This window comes from Sorex araneus, chromosome 2 (assembly GCF_027595985.1).
Source record: "Sorex araneus isolate mSorAra2 chromosome 2, mSorAra2.pri, whole genome shotgun sequence".
In the NCBI taxonomy this organism is placed as follows: domain Eukaryota; kingdom Metazoa; phylum Chordata; class Mammalia; order Eulipotyphla; family Soricidae; genus Sorex; species Sorex araneus.
The window spans coordinates 64,849,407-64,869,717 of record NC_073303.1 but is presented as its reverse complement, the minus strand read 5'-3'; the positions used below and the strand labels follow the sequence as shown (position 1 = coordinate 64,869,717).

Here is a 20,311-nt window from a genome sequence, read left to right as displayed (position 1 = left end):
GTCTGTATATATCTTTTACTGTATTTGAGATATGAATACGCCATGGGGAGCTTGCAAGGCTCTCCCGTGCGGGCATAATAGACTCTTGGTAACTTGTCAGATTCTCCAAGAGGGAGAACAAGGCTATTAGATATCGTGTGGTCGCTTTGTGGCCACGTACTTCTGGGAGCTTGGTCTTCTAGTCTCTGGACATTGGCCCTTCGTGGGATTACACTGCACGGGGCAGGGGCAGTTTGTGGGTGTGGCTGCCAAGCTATTGGAAAATGGGGTACCTGGGTGGAGGAGGCCCAGTCCTGATCTAAGCAGGCTTGGCGATCTCAGCCCCCGGTCCAGCGCACCTGGGTTCCTCTGCCGGTCCCTTTCATGAGTATTTTAAAAGAGGGAAAACACAATGATTTCAAGAGAATCAAAGACTTTTCTCTCAACACACATGTCTTTCATACCATGATAAATGGCTCTGACATTTTCACTGCAATAGAACCATACTGGGTCTATTTTTGCAGTAACCAGAAAGCTCTTTTTGTAAAAATGTTTTTGCTTCCTGGGTCACACCCCACGATGCTCAGGGGTTACTCCTGGCTCTGCACTCAGGAGTCAGGCCTGGCGGGGCTTGGGGTACCCTGTGGGATGCTGGGGATCCAATCCGGGTTGGCTGCCTGCAAGGAAAACGCCCTCCCCGCTAGGCTCTTGCTCCACGCCCCCGCCCGCCCCCCAGGAAGCTCTTACTCTCTCGTGATGAGATTTCTGCCCCTTCAGCTCAGCCTCCTTCCTGCCTTCCGGGCTTTGGCCCCTCAGGCATCATGGCCGCCATGGCCGCAGCTGAGGCGTCAGGGCGTGGCCGCTTCCGGTGGGAGCCGGAAGTGCGGTCTCGGCGGCTGCAGCCTCCCTGTGGAGAGCCTGTGGCGGGCGCCGTCGGCCATGGAGCGGTCGCTGCGTTCGGTGTTCGTGGGCAACATTCCATACGAGGCCACGGAGGAGCAGCTGAAGGCCATCTTCTCGGAGGTGGGCAGCGTGCTGAGCTTCCGGCTGGTGTGCGACCGCGAGACGGGCAAGCCCAAGGGCTACGGCTTCTGCGAGTACGGCGACCCGGCCACGGCGCTGAGGGCCATGCGCGGCCTGAACGGGCGCGAGTGCTGCGGCCGCGCGCTGCGGGTGGACAGCGCGTCTGTGGAGAGGAGCAAGGACGAGCTGCGGGCCGGCCCGGGCCCCGCGGCGCCCACTACCGCAGCCGCCGCCACCGACTCGCCCTACGGCGCCCCCGTGGACCCCGAGGACGCCCCCGAGTGCATCGCGCGGGCCGTGGCCAGCCTGCCCCCCGAACAGATGCTGGAGCTGATGCAGCAGATGAAGCTGTGCGTGCAGAACAGCAGCGCCGAGGCGCGCAGCATGCTGCTGCAGAACCCGCAGCTGGCCTACGCGCTGCTGCAGGCGCAGGTGCTCATGGGCTTCATGGAGCCCGACGTCGCGCTCAGCCTCCTGCACCGCAAGACCCGCGTGGCCCCGCTGCTCCCGGGCAAAGCCCAGGCCGGCTCTGTGGCCGGACCGGAGCCTGGACCGGGCCACGGCCCGAACGTTCTGCCGAGCGAGCAGAAGCCTCCCGCCCCGACTCAGCCACAGCCACCTTCGGCCAAGAGACCTGCAAAAGACGTTCCACAGCTGAGGCAGACCCCGAAGGCGGAGGAAATTCCGGCCCCCGGGCCAATACCGACTGCTGCCCCCAGACCCGGGCCGGGTCCCCTAAATCCCGGTGGGGCGAAGCAGCCCCAAACTGGGGTGCCGGGTGTTAGGCCGGTGCTTTTGGAGCAGAGTCAAGTGCAGATGGAAGATCCTCGAGTTTCCCTACCGCGTGCGCCCGTGAGTGCTGGTGGCCGCTCTCCTCGAGGACTCTTAGGAGATGCACCAAGTGACCCACGTAGGGGGACTTTGCTTTCGGTCACCAGAGAAGTAGAGCCCAGAGGCTACCTGGGCCCACCACATCAGGGGCCCCGCGTGCACCTTGCCTCTGGCCATGATGCCCGTGGCCCCTCCGAACGCGAGATGAGAGATGGGCCGCTGGCGGAGCCCAGACTGCACCTTGGGGACCCCCGAGGACCCACGATGGATCAAAGAGGCCTCCCTATGAATGGCAGAGCTGGGAGAGAGGCTCGAGCTGTGGAGACACGCGTGATGGAGAGAAGAGGAACAGAGGCCTGTGTGAAGGAAACCAGAGGAATGGAAGCAAGAGGAATGCATGCGAGAGGAATGATAAGGGGCCATGGCCCTAGTTCAAGAGGCCCCATGACTGGTGCAGTTCAGGGCCCTGGGCCCATTAGTATGGGGGCTGGTGGTCCTCAGCGACCCAGGGAGGTCCCAGTTATTTCAGGGTTGGGAAATTCTGGAGCTCGTATGCAGGGGCCATGCTTGCAGGGAGCAGGAACGAAGGGAGTGGGCATGCAGGAAGGAGGAATTCAGGGGGTAGGCAAAGAGGGAGGAGGTATGCAGGGAGCACACATGCAGGGAGTAGGGATTCAGGGGGCAGGCATGCAAAGAGGAGGAATGCAGGGTACAAGCAAGAGGGGAGGAGGATTGCAGGGGGCAGATGTTCAGGGAGGAGGAATGCAGAGGGTAGATATGCAGGGAGGAGGAATGCAGGGTGCAGGCATGCGGGAAGAAGGAATGCAGGGGGGAGGCATACAGGGAGGAAGAATGCAGAAGGCAGGCATGCAGGGAGAAGGTATGCAGAGGGCAGTTGTGCAGGGAGGAGGTATGCAGGGGGCAGGTGTGCAGAGAGGATGTTTGCAGGGGGCAGGCGTGCAGAGAGGAGGTATGCAGGGGGCAGTTGTGCAGGGAGGAGGTATGCAGGGGGCAGGCGTGCAGGGAGCAGGTAAACAAGGTGGAGCTAGTAAGCAAGTTAGAGGCCAGCCTAGCAGCTTTAGCTCTGGGCAGAGCCAGGTAACTCCACGGGATCGAGAAAAGGCAGCTTTGATCATGCAGCTTCTCCAGCTAACTGCAGCTCAGATGGCCACACTGCCTGCAGAGCAAAGGCAGAGTATCCTGATTTTAAAGGAGCAAATCCAGAAGTTCACTGGAGCTTCTTGAAAGGTTTAGAAAATAACCAGCAAGAGGCCTAGAAATTTTTCTATAGCATGGAGAATGGGTGCAAAAAGCAAAGCTGTGTGTCCCCACATGTGAATGATTGGTGGTTTCCCACATTCCAAAATTCAATCTCATTTTTCTTGTTGTCTTTTTTTGTTTGTTTAAATTGGAGGAAGGGGTAGTCTGTTCACGCCAATTCACTGTAAATGCAAAAATGACTAGATAAGAATTGTTTGTACTAAAGATTACAAAGAACATGCAATGATAGTAAAAGTGTACAATGTTAATTGCATTTTTAGAATAATTAGTAAAACTGAAAACTGCACAAAGACTAAAAGGTCACCTGTTAAAATGGTAATGTACTAATATAATTTTAAATTTTTTTGGTTATAAAAGAAGTTTTACCTCAAAATTCTTAAGATATACATTTTTGGTAAGCCATGTAAAATACCAGACTCTGTGTGTTGTGGGGGGGCTAGGGGGGAGAGACAGTAGAATGATGTGCTGTTAAGCATTGTGTTTTGGAATTACTTTAAAATATTAGAGCTGATGGGATAAGTCTAAACTTGTGATTTTGGGATTTTTTTCTCCCCTAAACCCATGCTACCTGAAAAATCTAGGAATGCATCTGATTTGAGGTTTTACTTTTTTTTCACACACTACAGGGAGCATCAGTTTTGCGGCATGGCTTAGATGCCATGGTATTGCTGGCCCAGTTCTAGGACCAACAACTAGAAATCATTTTATCAGGATCTTTCTATGTCTTAGTCTTTAGGCCCTAAATCTTAATTTTAGTAATTATCTCACATCCTTTATAAAAATCGTTGTATCAGGACTAGTTGATCTTGATGACTGTCATAGCTTTGGGCTTTTCATAAGTTAGTGGAGGGTTTCATTGTAAAGTAAAATTTTCCTGTACCTAGCTTCTATATTTAAAGATGGTATCCATCTGGTCAGCCATGATTAAGAGTTAAAAATATCACAGCAACATTTAATAAAAATACCTTTCATTTTTTTTTATTTCAGAAAATCTACTTGTCACTTAATATCTTATCAGAATAATCATGAAGCCCAATTAGGCAGAGATAATTCTTGTTGCCTAAACTCTCAGTTATTACTCCTTACAAAAAAAACCCATGAGACATTTAAAAATCTATAGGATGATAGCACTTATATTTCCTTTAGAGTTATTAATTTTTAGGCTTTGAGGATATGAACACCAAAAATTCTGTAATAGATCAACTAGTAATTGGAAGAAGCAAACATCCAGATAAGCAGCACAGATAACCAGGTGCTCTTCCTTCAGAGAAGAAAAACCAATAACTTAATACAGAAGAGTAAAAAAAAAAAGATATTTTATGCAAAGAAAGTCCATGAATGTTGTCCCCTTAGAACATTTTTTCCATTGTAAATGGGTAATTCACTCTCAAGTTTTCATCCCTATACTAATTGCTACCTTTTGTTGTTGTTGTTGTTTTACCCTTCTTCATATAATGTTCCCAGATTTTCTATATACTTTCCTCTATATAAAGGGGTTTGACTCTTCTTGACAGATGTGATAGTTCTAATTAATGCTGTTCACAGAGCTGGTGTGGTTACTTTGAAATTATATATGCTTTATCCCAAAGCTTTACCTATGGGCTGTAACGGGAAACTATTGAGTGTTCTGTGTTATAGTAAAATCTTTGCATTGTTTAATGAGGAGTAAATAAAGTTTATAAGGCCGAAAAAATAATCTCTTGAAATAGTCACTTGCTTTCAAACTCCTGATTGTTTTGTGTGACTCTCCACTCAGAATCAGGACAAGAATTCTCTGTTATCTCTCTTATTTCTTAGAAATATTTATGTTTTTGTATACTATTTACTGTGATTGATATTTACCTGTATATAATTTCTAAAAGCCAGACTCTGGGCTTAGTACTGGGTACACCCAAGTACCAGTACCTCACATTTTGATGAATCAGGCATCAAGTAGGTCCTTCATGAGGATAGAGAACAATGAGTGAAAATTCTTAGTTCTATTACTAAAAAAGTATGAGTTATATGGAGTATCTACTTGACACAGCAAAGAGGTCAATTCTACTTTTTTTCTGTAACTCTTCAAGATATGTTGGGACACAATAAATAAAATAAGCTAGACACAATTTTAAAAATATTATTGAATCACCGTGAGAACAGTTACAAAGCTTTCAGGTTTAAGTCTCAGTCATACAATGATCAAACACCCATCCCTTCACCAGTGCACATGCTCCACCACCAAGAACCCCAGTATACCCCCCACCCCACCCCCCACCCTGACTGTACAGCAGATGATTTTAACTTTACTCTCTTTACTTTGATTACATTCAATGTTTGGACAGAAAACCCACTATTATTATTTGGAATTTCCCCCCAACAACTAGACCTGCCAAAAAGGCATCATTTGATAATTTGTTTTCTATTGCTGGAATAAAGAGTATATGATTTTGGATTTCTGGTATTTTAGTAATTAAGTCCAGAGAGATTTCTTCCGGAAGCTGCTGGGTTCTGAAATTGGTTTGTGTGCCTCTGGGATCATGGCTGTTCAGGAGCAGAGGAGCTGTTTGTGGGCGGCCGCTCGGGGTCTCCTCTGGGCAGGGAGCAGTAAGCTAGACACAATTTGCTTATATGTGAGTATAACTCCCTGTGCAGTCTTGGGTACATTAAATACACTATTGGAAGAATGTCTGAATATTGTCCATAAATTACAAAAATTTTACTTACAGTCCTATCAAAACATTTTATCCTCACTGCCCTAGTTTCCAGGCCTTTTGATCCTTTTGTGGCTATTTTCCAATCAATCTTTCAAAGGTTAGTTTGAATATTGATTGCAAAATCAGAAGTGACTGAGAGAGAACCCCAGGCCACTTGTCTAGACAGAAGATCTATTTGCTTTTCTAGAGAAATCAGAAATGGATGGTATTCTTGCTCCACTTACTCTGGGTGTTGAATTTGTCGAGGTTTACTCAAGGCCAATTTTAAGAGCAAGGACAAAGTTCTGGGCCCACAGTAAATGTTTAATAAATTATTGGCAAATGAGTGCCCTGCAGATGTGTGCCCCCTAGTACTCTTCTAAATTAGAAATATTTAAAAGACTATCAGTCTTCTAAACTCTCTGGTTTAGTGGTGGTGATGCTTAGAAAAAACATATGGTCTGCTCTAAAGAAGTTTGAAGATCATGCTCAAGTGTTCTGGGATAAGAGTCAATTTTTTTACTCTAGAAATCTGCCTGCACTTTTATCATAGAAACTTGAAGATTTAGATTTTTGAAAGATACAAAGAAGTTGTGGGTCCTAGCAAGGTTCAGAACTAATACTAAGCTGTCAATGGTTGCATTGGGCACTGTGAGGGTAAAGATGGTGAGAAGAGAAGAAAAAGGATTTTCCATACTCTACAGAGCACTTCCATGAATGGCCTGTTTAACATGCTTTTCCCCCCTCTACCCTGGAGCTACTGAGGTTACATAAAGGAAAAAAGCCACTCTATATTCCTCAGTGAAAGGTTCTTAAATAACAAAAAAAAATATTGCATAGAGAATTTTAAGAAGACTGTTTTCTCCTATTGTGATATAAATTTTCTGAACATGATATTAGGACTAATAAACATAGACTAGAAGTCTAGAGGTAGGGGAAAGAGCTTCTTTCCTGCCTGTTACCCTAGTCTTCTTCCAGTCACCCCAAAGAGCTGCTCACCCCGATAGAGTTATATATTTCTGTCTTGATTCCCCGCTGCCCATACTCCACATATACCCATTTCCTGCTTTGAGATGCCGACATCCATTAGCCAGTGTTTCCACATCAGTAATCTGGGAATTAGCTCAGTAGGGAATCACATGTGAGTTGTTAAAGCCCCAAGAGGACTACATATCCTTCAGAGATATCTGGGTCTAAGTTCAATAGGGCTCTTCCCCTAAGCTTCCAAGTTATAATAATCTTGAACTCTTCTGTGTTCAGGGTTGGCAAATGCTTTTCATAGTTTTGACCTGTATTACCTCAGGTGTATCCTTTGCCTTTTAAGTTCCAAGTACCTGATTAACTAAATCCTTATGCTACATTCTACTACAAAGTTAATATGGTTTTGCTTTTTGTTGAATTTTGGATCCTGAATAATATGGCATCCAAAATGACAAATGTCCTCTAAAGCATATAAATGGAAATAATTTAGTATTTATTTTTAAATATTTAATAAAATAAAGATTTTCCCTTTATTTTATTTATTTATTTTGTTTCTGGGTCACATCTGGCAGTGCTAAGGGTTGTTCCAGCTCTGCACTCAGGGATCACTCCTGGTGGGCTCAGGGAACCAAATGGGGTACAGAGGTTGAACCTGGGTCTGATTGGTGGAAGGCAAGTGACCTACCTGCTGTACTATTGCCCTAGTCCAACAATTCAGTAGTTCTGAAGTAAAGTATGAGAGCAAGCACTGCAAAAGGCGAATTGGTGAATCCGTGAAAAATAAAATATGGAGATTTGTCTGACTCTTATGTTCTTACTTTATGGATGGTAGTGGGCTATCAAATATCTCTAAATAAAAAAAAGTGACAATCATATTTGCTTGTTGGCAAAATGCATTATGGAAGAAATTTGGGGAAGCTGAATTTTGAGAGGAGTAGGGAAATACTGCACTAGTACTAGAACGTTTGAAGCAAAAAATATAGCTGACTTACATACAGAAATCCATTTATCAAAAAAGCTGGATACTGGAAGAGAAACAAGATACTTGAAGTTTGAGGGTTAAGATGAAAGAATCCGTTTTAGAAATGTTGAATTTAAAGTTTGTGTGGAACACCTTGATGGATACGTCTAAGAATCAATGATGTAAATTTAGTTTTGTTTTGATTTTGGGGGTCATACCTGGTGACCACACCGGGATTTACTCCTAGCTCTGCACTTAGGGATCACTCCTGGCAGGTTCAGGGGACCATATTTGGTACCAGGGATTATATTCAAATATCATGCATGCAAGGCAAACTCCCTACTTGCTGTACTATAGCTCTGACCCTGGGGGCTGGGTGGGGGGGAGAGTGAATTTGTGAGTCATAAATTGGGTCTATAGATTTGAGAGTTGGTCTATCAATGAAGTGTTAAACTGAAGTATCACCCAGTCTATACATCTTGATTGGATCTAGGTCTAAAAAGCCTTTTGAGGCCTGGGGAAGAAAGAGCAAGAGGAGAAGAGAATGTAATAAAGACATGTCCAGAGAGCCAAGTGAGTAGATAGGATCAAATGCATTAAAATCAGAAGCACTGGGAAAGAAGTCAGAACTATGCACCAGAAATAAATGAAACAGAGCCAACACAAGACTGCAAAGTACTCACTGGATTTTGCAATTAGTGGGCAACTGCTGACCTTAGAGAATACATATTCACAAGAGCAAGGGTGCAAAAGTCAGTGGGTAGAAGACTAAATGGTAAGAGAGCAAGATCTGCTTCTGGGAGAGAAGCTACAAAGGCAAAATAGAGTTCAGGCAGGGTAAATAGAAGTTTTCTAGTTCTATTTGCTTTTAAATCTGAGTAAATTAAACTTGCTTATCTGTTAAAAGAAATAGGTTAAAAGGAAATTGTTGAAGACAAACAAGAAACACTAAGAAAAATGTGGTTAGGAGTTAGGTCATGTAGAAAAATGGAGGAATTTTTTAGCTTTTATGTGATAAAAATTAAATTAAATTAAATTAAAAAAATATAGGGATGGGAATGCAAGAAGGCCATTTTGCAGCTAGTAAGTGCCATAGATTTGGAAAGATTCTAATCTGTTGGTGGCACTTTCTCTGAAATTGCAATGATGGGAGGTAGCTGGTAATTGGCAAGGTAGAGAAATTGCAATACTGTTGTCCAGGAGAAGAGAATAGAATAAGACATAAAAGTGAATTTTCATAGACTGATTAATGTACAATTGAATTGACATATTTAAATATCAATTATATGTCTCAGTGAAAATTTAGTATGCAGAAAGTTGAAAGTTTTAAAAATTTCAAAAGTATTAGTATGTTGAAAGTAGAAAATTTAAAAAATTTACCAATTGAGTTGGACTGGAGTTATAGCACAGCAGGTAGAGCATTTGCCTTGCACGTGGCCGACCTGGGTTCAATTTTTCCATCCCTCTTGAAGAGCCCGGCAAGCTACCAAGAGTATCCCGCCCGCATGGCAGAGCCTGGCAAGCTACACGTGGCATATTCGATATGCCAAAACCAGTAACAACAAGTCTCACAATGGAGGCATTACTGGTGCCCTCTGGAGCAAATCGATGAACAACGGGTCTACAGTGATACAGTGCTACCAATTGAGGAAAATGAGCCTCATAGGTTAGGCTCATCGAGCGTGTGGAGAGTGACTGTGAGCTGTGGTGGCAGTTGAGTTCTGGAGGTTTTCGGCTGCCAGGGCTGTCTTTGTTTGGGCGGGAGGGGCCTCACCCCCTCCCCTCCGGGTACTCCTAATGAAGCAGTCTGGAGCAAGATCCAGTTGTTTGACTATGGCGTATAGCTCTCCACATGTTCATATAAGCTTCACCCGTGAGTGAATTGCATAAAACTGAAGTATGTGGGACTTGTCACTGAAAACTCCAGGCTCAACGAAATGGGTGACCTCCCCCCATCTCCTCATATTTCCAGGAGCTTGGCAATTATGCCCACAAGCCACCATATAATCTCATCAAGGGCCATGATCCAGAAACTCAATATGAATCTCTCAGAAGAGAGCACAAAACAAGATACCATAGAGATGCCTCCAGACCCCTCGCTAGGCTGTTTCATTTGGGCACCCTGGAGGGGGACTGGTGAGGCCTCTCCCAGCCCCAACAGAGTCAGATCCACAGCTGAAAACCTCCAGAACTTAATCACTGTCATGCTCATGGCCTCTCTCCGCATGCTCGGATGGGCCTCACACACGAGTGAATAATCTGTTTTTGGACTGCAACATCTCATATTTTATACCACCAATATACCAAGAGTGGCACACCACATTTGATGGGGTTTAAAGTAGAAGACAACCAATCTTAGGGGGAAATTCATTTATACATACATACATATATATTATATATATATATATATTACATATGCACACAAGGCTCAACCTTTAACAATATGTTACTAATCTCTTATAGAAGGGCTTAATGGCTCCTGGGTGAAATACAACAGTCTTCACACACTTTCCACTAAGAAACCTTTTTTGGATCATTTTTAGCAGATTATTCATAATAAGCAATACAAAATAAATTATTTCGGTTTTGCTTTGGGGGTAGGGTTTGGAGTTCTGCATGGAAATATTCGAAATATGGTTCTGGGAAGGTGTAATGGTGCTGGAATTGGTGTTCGAATATTAAATGTAATCAAATATTGTGAACTACTTTATAAGGATAAAGTAAAATAAATTTACCAATTGGAAGACAGCTTGGTATTTACAGAAGTAAACATATTCACTCTTTTACCACAAAATTCAGCAATCCCTCAGTATTTACCAAAGTAGTTGAAAATTTATATTCACATAAAAATATGGACATGAGTGTTTATAACATTTCATTCATAATTCTCAAAACTTGGAGCAACTAAAATGTCGTTAAGTTGATTAATAGGTATATTGTGGTATGTTCAGACAATGAAGCATAAATAAATGAATTTAAAGTGCTTGAAGTGAATCCTCAAGTTATATAATGGTATGGAGGCGCACATACACTGCTCAAGTCCATGTGCTGCTTGTGCCCACATGGCCAAGCACATGTGGCGCCCGAGCACATGTCACCCGAGTCTCTCCCTCTGAGATGCGTACTTTCATGCAGTTGTATCTGGTGCTGGGATATGTGTAGGGGCTTTCCTCACCTTTGGAGAAGCCCACATTCTCCATTGAGCACATTACTCTCTCTTTCACTTTCTCTCCCTCCTTCCCTTCCTAAAAACCTCCAAATAAAATCTGTTTTTATTCAAAAAAGGAATAAATAAATGACGTGGAAACTGAAATACATATTACAAAGTGGAAAAAATATCTGATCTAAAAAGGATACTGTACGATTCCATTTATAAGACATTCTGAGGATGCCAAAACTATGAAGACAGTAAAAACAATAGAGGATGCCAGGGATTAGAGATAAATAGGTAGAAGACAGGATTTGGAGGGCAAAGAAACTTTTCTCTGCAACAGTATGATCACAGATACATTTGTTAAAAGCCATAGAATATACACCAAGAATATACTCTAATATAAGCCATGGATTTAGGGTATCTGTGTGTCAACATAGACTCCCCTGAATTTAGTAAATTTGTCACTCTTTTGGAGGATGTTGATCACAAGAGACTGTACATGTGTGAGCAGGGGCATATTTGGGAATTCTCTGTACTTTATGCTCAATTTAGTTGTTAACCCCAAACTGCTAGAATAAATAGCACTGTAGCACTGCCATTCCGTTGTTCATCGATTTGCTGGAGGGGGCACCAGTAATGTCTCTATTGTGAGACTTGTTGTTACTGTTCTTGGCATATAGAATATGCCCCGGGTAGCTTACCAGGCTCTGCTATGCGGGCAGGATACCTTTGGTAGCTTGCTGGGCTCTCAGAGAGGGGTGGAGGAATCGAACCTGGGTCGGCCATGTGCAAGGCAAACGCCCTACCAGCTGTGCTATCGCTCCAGCCCAGTAGCCTAACGGATAAGGCATCAGCTAAAATAAATAAAAGGAAAAAAATTTTAAAGTTAACCAGCCAGGATATTAAAAATTTGCTCCATTTTTCTTTATAAACTCAGGTTAAGCTAAGAGTGAGTGTGTAGGTCCTCACAGAAAATAAATATTTCATGCCTTTTAGTTTATGCTCGTGCAGCATTCCTTTCCAAAGGAATGGATTTGTCAACCTCAGGGTTGACCCATGACTGTGAGGAGACTTAGTGTAGAAAGTTCTAGTAAAATGTGAAATAGCTGTGTCAATCAGATTACTTCTTTTGGAAATTTTTTTTGAAATTTGAGTTCAGAAAAATGAAGTAAATCTTTTCTCTGATGGAAAGCAAGAGTCAATTACCCAATCTCAGAGAAGCTGAGAGGGAGGCAGATTAAAGTCATGAGAAATTTAATGTTGGAATAAGCAGATATATTGGTGGCAGGCAAAGATAAAGTAGTGGTAATCAGTGCCTTAATGCTACTCTGGAGCTTAGTTAATGGCAGTGCACATGAACTCCTATCACTAATGAACAAATCATCTGGTTATTTCTGTTCTCTTTCTCTACCTTAAGACAGTATCATGAGTCTGTCCTCAGAATTTTTCTAATTCAGGATTCATATTGGCTCTAATTTCCTCACCCTCTACTTGTGTTATCCAGATGGAATCCCTATTTTATGACTTTTCATCAATTTATTTAAGAAAAAGTGATTTCATGGTATCAAAGATTATCCTGATACATAGATTACCCTGGACATAATGATGATATAAATGAGAAGGACAGGGAAAGAAAGAGTCTGAGGAGGGAAGTAAGAAGAGGCTGACCAGAGGCAACAGTGTAAGGGGTCAGGGGCCTCTAGGCACACTGGGGGTGTAGAGGTGTGGTACATGAATATATATATAAACCACAGAGTAAATAGCACTGAAAACAAGAGATCCAAACTCAAAAAACCTTTAAAAATATACCTGTCAAGGAGGCAGGCTCAGGGGTGGGAAGGAAGCTGGGGATGTTGGTGGAAGGAAGTTGATACTGGTGGTGGGATTGGTGTTGCAATACTGTATGCCTGAAACACAGCGATGAATAACCATATAACTTAATGGTGTCTTAATAAATTAATCAGTTAACAGTATCTGCTTAAAATGGGCCTTATAAAAAAGGACAGAAAATATTATTAAAATAAATATAATTTATTGCATATCAGACATAGAGCCGTGGCGGCAGTGTGCGCAGTGGCTCATCCACTGTGGGGTGCTGTCAGCCAACCACCGGGTGACCCGGGATTCAGTGCAGGTGTTTGACCTGGCACAGACCCTTCAAGACAGGGCCCTGCTCTTCCAGCTGCTCAACAACCTCCGGACGTACTCCATCAACCTCAAGGAGATCAACCTGAGGCCTCAGATGTCCCAGGTGCTGCCCAGAGACACAGTCAGGTGCATGTTTGTCAGTGTGCAGATCGTTACAACATGCCAGCAGACCAAATGCTTACATTCGGTAGACTGGGAACACCTATAAAGGCAAGCAGAGGCCGTCCCGAAAGCCTCTGTCCTTCTCAGAGAGCCCAGTAAGCTACCGAGAGTATCCCGCCCACATGGCAGAGCCTGGCAAGCTACCCACGGCGTACTCAATATGCCAAAAACAATAACAATGATAGTCCTCATTCCCGTGACCCTGAAAGAGCCCCCAATACGGGGGGGTGAGGGGGCTACACTAGCAGGCAACATGGACGAATGGAGATATTACTGATGCCTGCTCAAGCAAATCGATGAACAACAGGATGACAGTGATACAGTGATACTGCATTAATACATCATGTAATCAAACATGTTTTCCCCAAAGCGATTATTATACAATAAAACTCTTTTCTCTCTCATATTCTCCTTCTTAAATATATTAGTTGCAATAATATTGTCCATTTTCATTTCCTAATAAAATAATAATTAGATAAACCTGACGAGTTGTAGGCTGTCCATTCCTCAAATCTTTCTAGATGATCTTAACCCGTATCTTTCATAGGTTTGTTTATGATCTGCCTGAAAAAAATTTAGATATTTTCATCAATTTTAATATGCAATATCACCATATCCATATTTTGTGAATGGGCAGATTTAATAATAAGAAATCAACTCGGTAAAAAATTAAAATAGTCATACAACGTAAGTGCGAAGTTTAGCCTCTGTCTTTGGCTACTCTGAAAGGGATGCTGTTCTCTCTCGGAGCCGAGCAGCTTGCTGCAGAGATGCTCCGGACTTTAATCCACGCCGATTTCACCAGGGTGCCCGGGATGGGAGCAGGCGTCGTCCCTCTACTTGCTCCCTAAGAATCCTGGCGGCCGCCAAGTCCCAGAACCCAGTGAGAAGTGAAGGCACTCGGGTTCAGTGATGGCAAACTCCAGGCCTCAGGGGATAGGGGATGGACCGTCCTTCTCTTCTCATCATCCTTGTCGGACTCTGGAGGTCACGCCCACAAACTGCCTCCAGCTGCTATTAAGCTCCTTAGCAGCCATGATCCGCAGACACACAAAAGAATCTCCGAACCAAGCAGCTCACAGGAAAGATTTCTCCAGACCTTAATTATCTAAAAATTCAGAATTCCATGAGCTATTTGTCTTATGCTACTCATAACAAGCTACAAAATAAATTATCTAGCATCAGCTTTTTCAGTAGGTTAGAGTGGTGGCAGGAAAATTCAAAATAATGGTGGTCGGGAAACCACCATTATTACACTTTCCCACCATTTTCCAATGGTGGGAAATAACCACCATTATTAAAATTTCCCACCATTTTCCAATGGTGGGAAAGTGTAATGGTTGTTGGTACTGGTGTCAAAATATTGAATGCAATCCATTATTGTGAACAACTTTATGAAAATAAATTTAAAAAGCTTATAGTCTAGTGGAGGACACAAAATGTCAAATAAATAGAGAAGGGATCACTAAATCAATGATGGTTGGAGGGATTGCTCAGGATGGGAAATGTGTACTGAATAGATAAAGGAGATGAAGGATCAAACACGATGGCCTCTCAGAATTTGCATTGCAAACCATAATGCCCTGAAGTACAATGAGAGAAAAAGGAAAACTGTCTGCTATAGAGTTAGGATACCAGGAACATTGGTGGTGGAAAATGTGCACTGGTGGAAGGATGGGTGTTTGATCATTGTATGACTGACACTCTTACTTTTTTTGGCATATCTAATACACCATGGGTAGCTTGCCAGTCTCTGCCGTGCGGGCAGGATATTCTTGGTAGCTTGCTGGGCTCTCCGAGAGGGATGAAGGAATTGAACCTGGGTTGGCCGCATGCAAGGCCCTACCGACTGTGCTATTGCTCCAGTCCACAGGCAGCACTAAGTACCCTAAATATCACGAATCACGAAAATCCTGTTAATCACCGATTTCTTGGGCGGGCTAAGTAACCTCTCATTTTGTCCTTTCCCTGAGATCTTAGAAGTCTCTCCACTTGCCCCTCCCAGCGATGTCACACTGGGGGCTCTTTCAGGGGAATGAGATCCAGCTTGTTACTGGATTTAGCATATGAATACACCATAGGACGCTTGCAAGGCTGTCCCATGTGGGCAGGAAACTCTCAGAAGATTGCAAGGCTGTCTCATGTGGGCAGGAAACTCTCAGAAGATTGCCAGTTTCTCCCAGAGGGCGAAGTAGGCTACAAGATATTGCTTCTGGGAGCTTGCTTTTAAGTCTCTGGATGTTGGCCGTTAATGGGATTACACACACCTGGGTTCCCCTGCCAGTACCTTCATGCATGAGGCCTGTCCGAACGTGTGGAGAGGGGCCTCCAGCATGGCTGTAGCTAGGTTCCGGTGGTCTTCAGCTGCCGGGAGCTCTGCTTGGGGTGGGGAGGGAAGCTGGAGCGCATCCCCGAGGGGCCCTGGGGAAGACAGCCAGGCGTTGGGGCAAGAGACTCTCTGCTTACCTAAATATATCTACCCTAAGTATATAGACCCTTAATGTTGAACATACTCAATTTACAAATAAACTAATGGAAAGTAAGACTTCTAAATTTTACGGGTCTGAGAGATAGCATGGGGGTTAGGCACTTGCTGTGCATGTGGTTGAGCAGGGTTCAATTTCCAGCATATGGTCCCCCTTGAAAAAGTAACAAGTCTCATAATGGAGATGTTACTGGTGCCCGCTCAAGCAAATCGATGAACAATGGGATGCCAGTGACAGTGACAGTGATGACTGACACTCAAACATGAAAGCTCTGTAACTATCTCACAGTGATTTAATGTGAAATATGTCAACTAATGTGCCAACTGCTAGATGAAAGTACAGCAAAATGTTAAGCAACATAAAGGAGAGAATGAGTAATGCTGAGGTAAGAGGGAGAATGATGAATAAGGGAGATTCCAATCCAGGATACAGTTGCTAAATTTGGCATAGGCATTTTGCATCAGAGGATATTGAGAAGTTTATAGAATTGTCCCTGACTGAAAAAGACAGGGTAGACGAATGTTGAGGCTGATTTATGACTATGTTGAATTCAGAATTATTTGAAGCAGAGGGAATATCATTCTTAAAAATAATAGATGAATGGGGTTCTTGATCAACTCAATCAGCTTAATCAATGGCTGAATAAGTAGCAGTACTCCTACATTAAAAAAGTTTGTTGGTTTTATTTTTTAATAAAATGGATCTTAATTTAAAAAAAATAATAGATGAGTAAAAGAATATTTTTGCTCAGAACTATAAGTAGTTTGATATGTCTATAAATTATCTTTAGTCAAAGTATGTCAAAGTGACATAACAAATTATCTCAAATAAGATGATTCAAGAATAATTGCTTAATATTTATCAGAGTCATGAGTAGCTGGGTCATTTTTCACTGGTTCTGGCTACACTGTATCTATTTAATGAGGGTTCATTTGTCCTTCCGTGATTTCCTAGACTATAGTTGGAGCTGACTTGTCTAAGATGGTCTCAGACAGAATGATTTGTCTCTGCTCTGTGTAAATTTTCATTTCCCACCATACTTGCATGGGCTAATTTTTGTAGCACAGATATGGGTCTCGGAGAAAGAAAAGAAAAATGCAAAAGGCTTTTGACCATGCAGGAAATGAGCATCGGATCATATTCTCCAAGGCATAGTAGTAACTCCTCAAGGTTATTGCAGATGTAGGGAGTGAGAAAATCAGCGGGTGCTGCATAATTGTACAGCAGAGTCTACAGGGATAGGGAATTGGGATCAATTTTGCTATAAATTTCTATCACTGTATTAATGGAAAAAGAATGTTAACAGTGGTGTAAGGTGTGTGTCTGAGATGTTTATAATACCCCAAATCTTGTAGAAAGAGTCAAGAAATGTGAACTGGTAGGTCAACAGTTTCTCAGGATTGGACATTGAACAGTGATAGAATCCATTTCTCACTTTAGGAAAATAACTCTGAGAGTAATAAAGAGGATGGGTTGAAGGAACTGGACCTTTTTCCTGCAAACAGATACTGGAATGGAACACTACAGAGTTATCCACTTATTTATATCCCATCTCATTCCAAAAGAGATACAAAGTTGCAAATCTTCAACTTCACTATCAGAGGTTTTATGTATTCATTCCATGTCTACTTCTAAAAGGAATTTGAAGCAGTTGTACTTGAATTTGGTCCAAAGGAAGATGTTGGAACTATGTGATCTGCCTTAACTGAGCCACTAGCTAGAAGTTACTAGAGGTGAAATAAACAGAAGTGAATTTGGTTGTTCAACAATGCACATCAGCTCTTTATTTAGATCTTTAATTCCATAGTGGCTGAAGAGAAAGAAAGCTATGGCAGCCAAGGAGAGTTCAAAAGAATATTTACCATTCCAGTCGTTTTTGGACACCTCACAGTGATTTCTGCTTAGCAGACACAAAAATAAGTTGGTAAAACTGATAGCCTGCCTGTTGAACAAAGTTGAAACAATGAAAAAGACCCTCAGTGATTCAACACTCAACTGGCAAAGTTAATATTGCCTTTTAGTGTGTTGTTAATGTTGGAATAAACTTGAAAGACCTATCTTACTTACACACCTATTTGCATATGAAAGCAAAGTAGAAGGGAGAGTTAGGAGCAGGAAGATTATTATAGACAGTACTTCTTGGAACTCAATCAGTTTTGTTTCCAATAAGTAGAAGAAAGCATTAATTTTACTGAATTTACTTTTAAACAAATTTTATTGATTTTCCATTGACTTGAAGTACTATACAGTTTTGGGAGATGGCTTTACCTTCCTATATATGTGTAAGTCTTACCACACCACCAAAGTTATAAGACCATCACATTACTAAAATGAACTTTTTTACCCATACATCTAGTCTCAACTCACTTTTCCTCTAGCAGTCACTATAAATTATTGTGCTGTAAGAGTTATTTTATTTTGTTTTGCCATTTCACTCACTTGGTTATTTATATTTACATGAGTGAAACCATCCAGTAATTACCTTTCACTTCTGAATTTATCTCCTTAGCATCACCTCATGTTTCCATCCACCTTGCCTCAAAAGGCATGTTTATGTTTTTTTAAACAGCTGAGTAGTATTTCATTGAGTATCTATAGCATATTTTTAAATCCAACCATGTGTTGACAAGTAGTTTTTCCACTCTTTGGCTGTTGTAAAAAATGCTGCTATGGATATAGGGGTACAACTATCTTTTGGAAATAGTGTTTATGTACCCTTTGGATAAATGTCTAGGAGTTATATTGCTGGATCATATGGAATTCTATTTTTAGTTTGTTTTTAATCTCCAAAAGATTTTTTCTTCCAAAGAGTCTACACCAATAGTATACTAGAGGTTTTTTTTCCCTCCACCAAAACTTGTTTTAAAATAGAATACCTCGGGGCTGGAGAGATAGCACAGCGGGTAGGGCGTTTGCCTTGCACGCGGCCGACCCGGGTTCAAATCCCAGCATCCCATATGGTCCCCTGAGCACGGCCAGGGGTAATTCCTGAGTGCAGAGCCAGGAGTAACCCCTGTGTATCGCCAGGTGTGACCCAAAAAGAAAAAAAATAAATAAAAATAAAATAGAATACCTCACCTGCATCAAAGGTATGAGGAGGGCTGGAGTGATAGCACAGCGGGTAGGGCGTTTGCCTTGCACGTGGCTGACCCGGGTTCGAATCCCAGCATCCCATATGGTCCCCTGAGCACCGCCAGGGGTAATTCCTGAGTGCATGAGCCAGGAATGACCCCTGTGCATTGCCGGGTGTGACCCAAAAAAGAAAAAAAAAGGTATGAGGAGATATCTCATTGCAATTTTGATTTACTTTCCTTAATAATACATAGTATTGAACATTGTTTCATGTGCTTATTTACCCTCTACATGTCATTTTTATAGTGTTGATGGGAGTATACCCAGCAAGGCTCAGGGATTATTCCTGGCTCTGCATTCAGAGATCACTCCGGGCAGTGTGTAGGGTATACATATGATACCAGAGATGGAACCAGCTGCATGCAATACAAATGCCTTGCCTCCTGTACTCTGCGCCCTCTGAGTGTCTTTGAAGAAGTTACCTATTGAGACATTTTGCATACCCCTGTTTTTATTGCACGGTCCAGTTTTTTTTGTTATTGAATTATAAAAGTTATTGATATATTTTGGATTTTAACTCTTGTTGAATGTATGATGTACTAATATTTTCTCCCAACTTACACATTGCCTTTTTGATTTTCTGCCGGCTTATTTTTTATGCTGTGTAGAGGTTTTTAATTTGATGTAGTCCTGTCTGGTTATTTTTGCTTTTGTTTCTCTGGCCATTGGAATTGTCTTTGGTCTCTTTGGCATTTTTTAGAGGGGGGTTGATGCGGCATCTGATGGTGCTGAGGGTTTAATTCCTGGCTCTGCACGTAGGAAACACTCCTAGTGGTGCTCTAGGGACCAGATGAGGTTCCAGGGATAGAACCTTTCTACTATCTCTCTGGTCTCCTTAATTTATCTTTTTAATCTAACTCATTATTGTTTGGTGGGGACATACTCAGCAGGGCACAGGGGCACAGGGGCTGCTCCTGCTTCCTCGATGTTCAGGAGTGCCACCTGGTGATGGTTGGAAGATCATATGTAGGGACCTGATGGAACCTAGGTCAGAAGTGTGAAGGCAAGTTCCTTCATTTCTCTGCCATCTGATACCCTGAACTAATTGTTTAAGAACAATTTGCAAGACATTTTTGAATATATGTATATATATGTATATATATATATATTTTACTGTGCAACTATGTCTAAGAGTCTCCTCTTATTGTCCCAATACACCCCTTTGGCAGACTTAGTTCTGAAGTCTGGTTCTATTGACTGTTTTTATTATAAATTGCTATTAAATCTTGCCAAACGCTTTATCAGCATCTACTGATATGATGTTGTAATTTTCATGTTTTTTTGTTGGTGATATTGATTTAAGTATACTGAACCATTCCTGCATCTCTGGAATAAATTCCATTTAGTCACAGTGGATGGATCTTTTGATATATTTTTTGATTTGATGTGTCATAATTGGGTTGAGAATTTTTGCATTTATGTACATCAGAGACATTGATCATAGTTTTCTGCTTTTATCTTTATCTTGCTTGGGGACAAGGGTAATGTCATTCTTGTAGGT

At 42.4% G+C, this 20,311-nt stretch overlaps 1 protein-coding gene across 1 annotated transcript; it reads left to right on the top strand.

Annotated features, from left to right (window-relative positions):
- Positions 1-735: 735 nt before the first annotated feature.
- On the top strand, positions 736-3,078 carry LOC101549953 (cleavage stimulation factor subunit 2 tau variant-like). The gene is made up of 2 exons (XM_012936095.2): positions 736-2,383; positions 2,819-3,078. The coding sequence occupies exons 1-2, from the start codon at positions 736-738 to the stop codon at positions 3,076-3,078; spliced, it is 1,908 nt and encodes a 635-aa protein (XP_012791549.2).
- The last annotated feature ends 17,233 nt before the right edge of the window (positions 3,079-20,311 follow it).

Excerpts from the sequence above, each read along its gene's own strand:
- LOC101549953 (XM_012936095.2), top strand. The coding sequence starts at position 736 with ATGAGATTTCTGCCCCTTCAGCTCAGCCTCCTTCCTGCCTTCCGGGCT. Across the intron at positions 2,384-2,818 it reads GTTGGGAAATTCTGGAGCTC|TTGTGCAGGGAGGAGGTATG; the intron begins GTATGCAGGGGC and ends TGCAGGGGGCAG.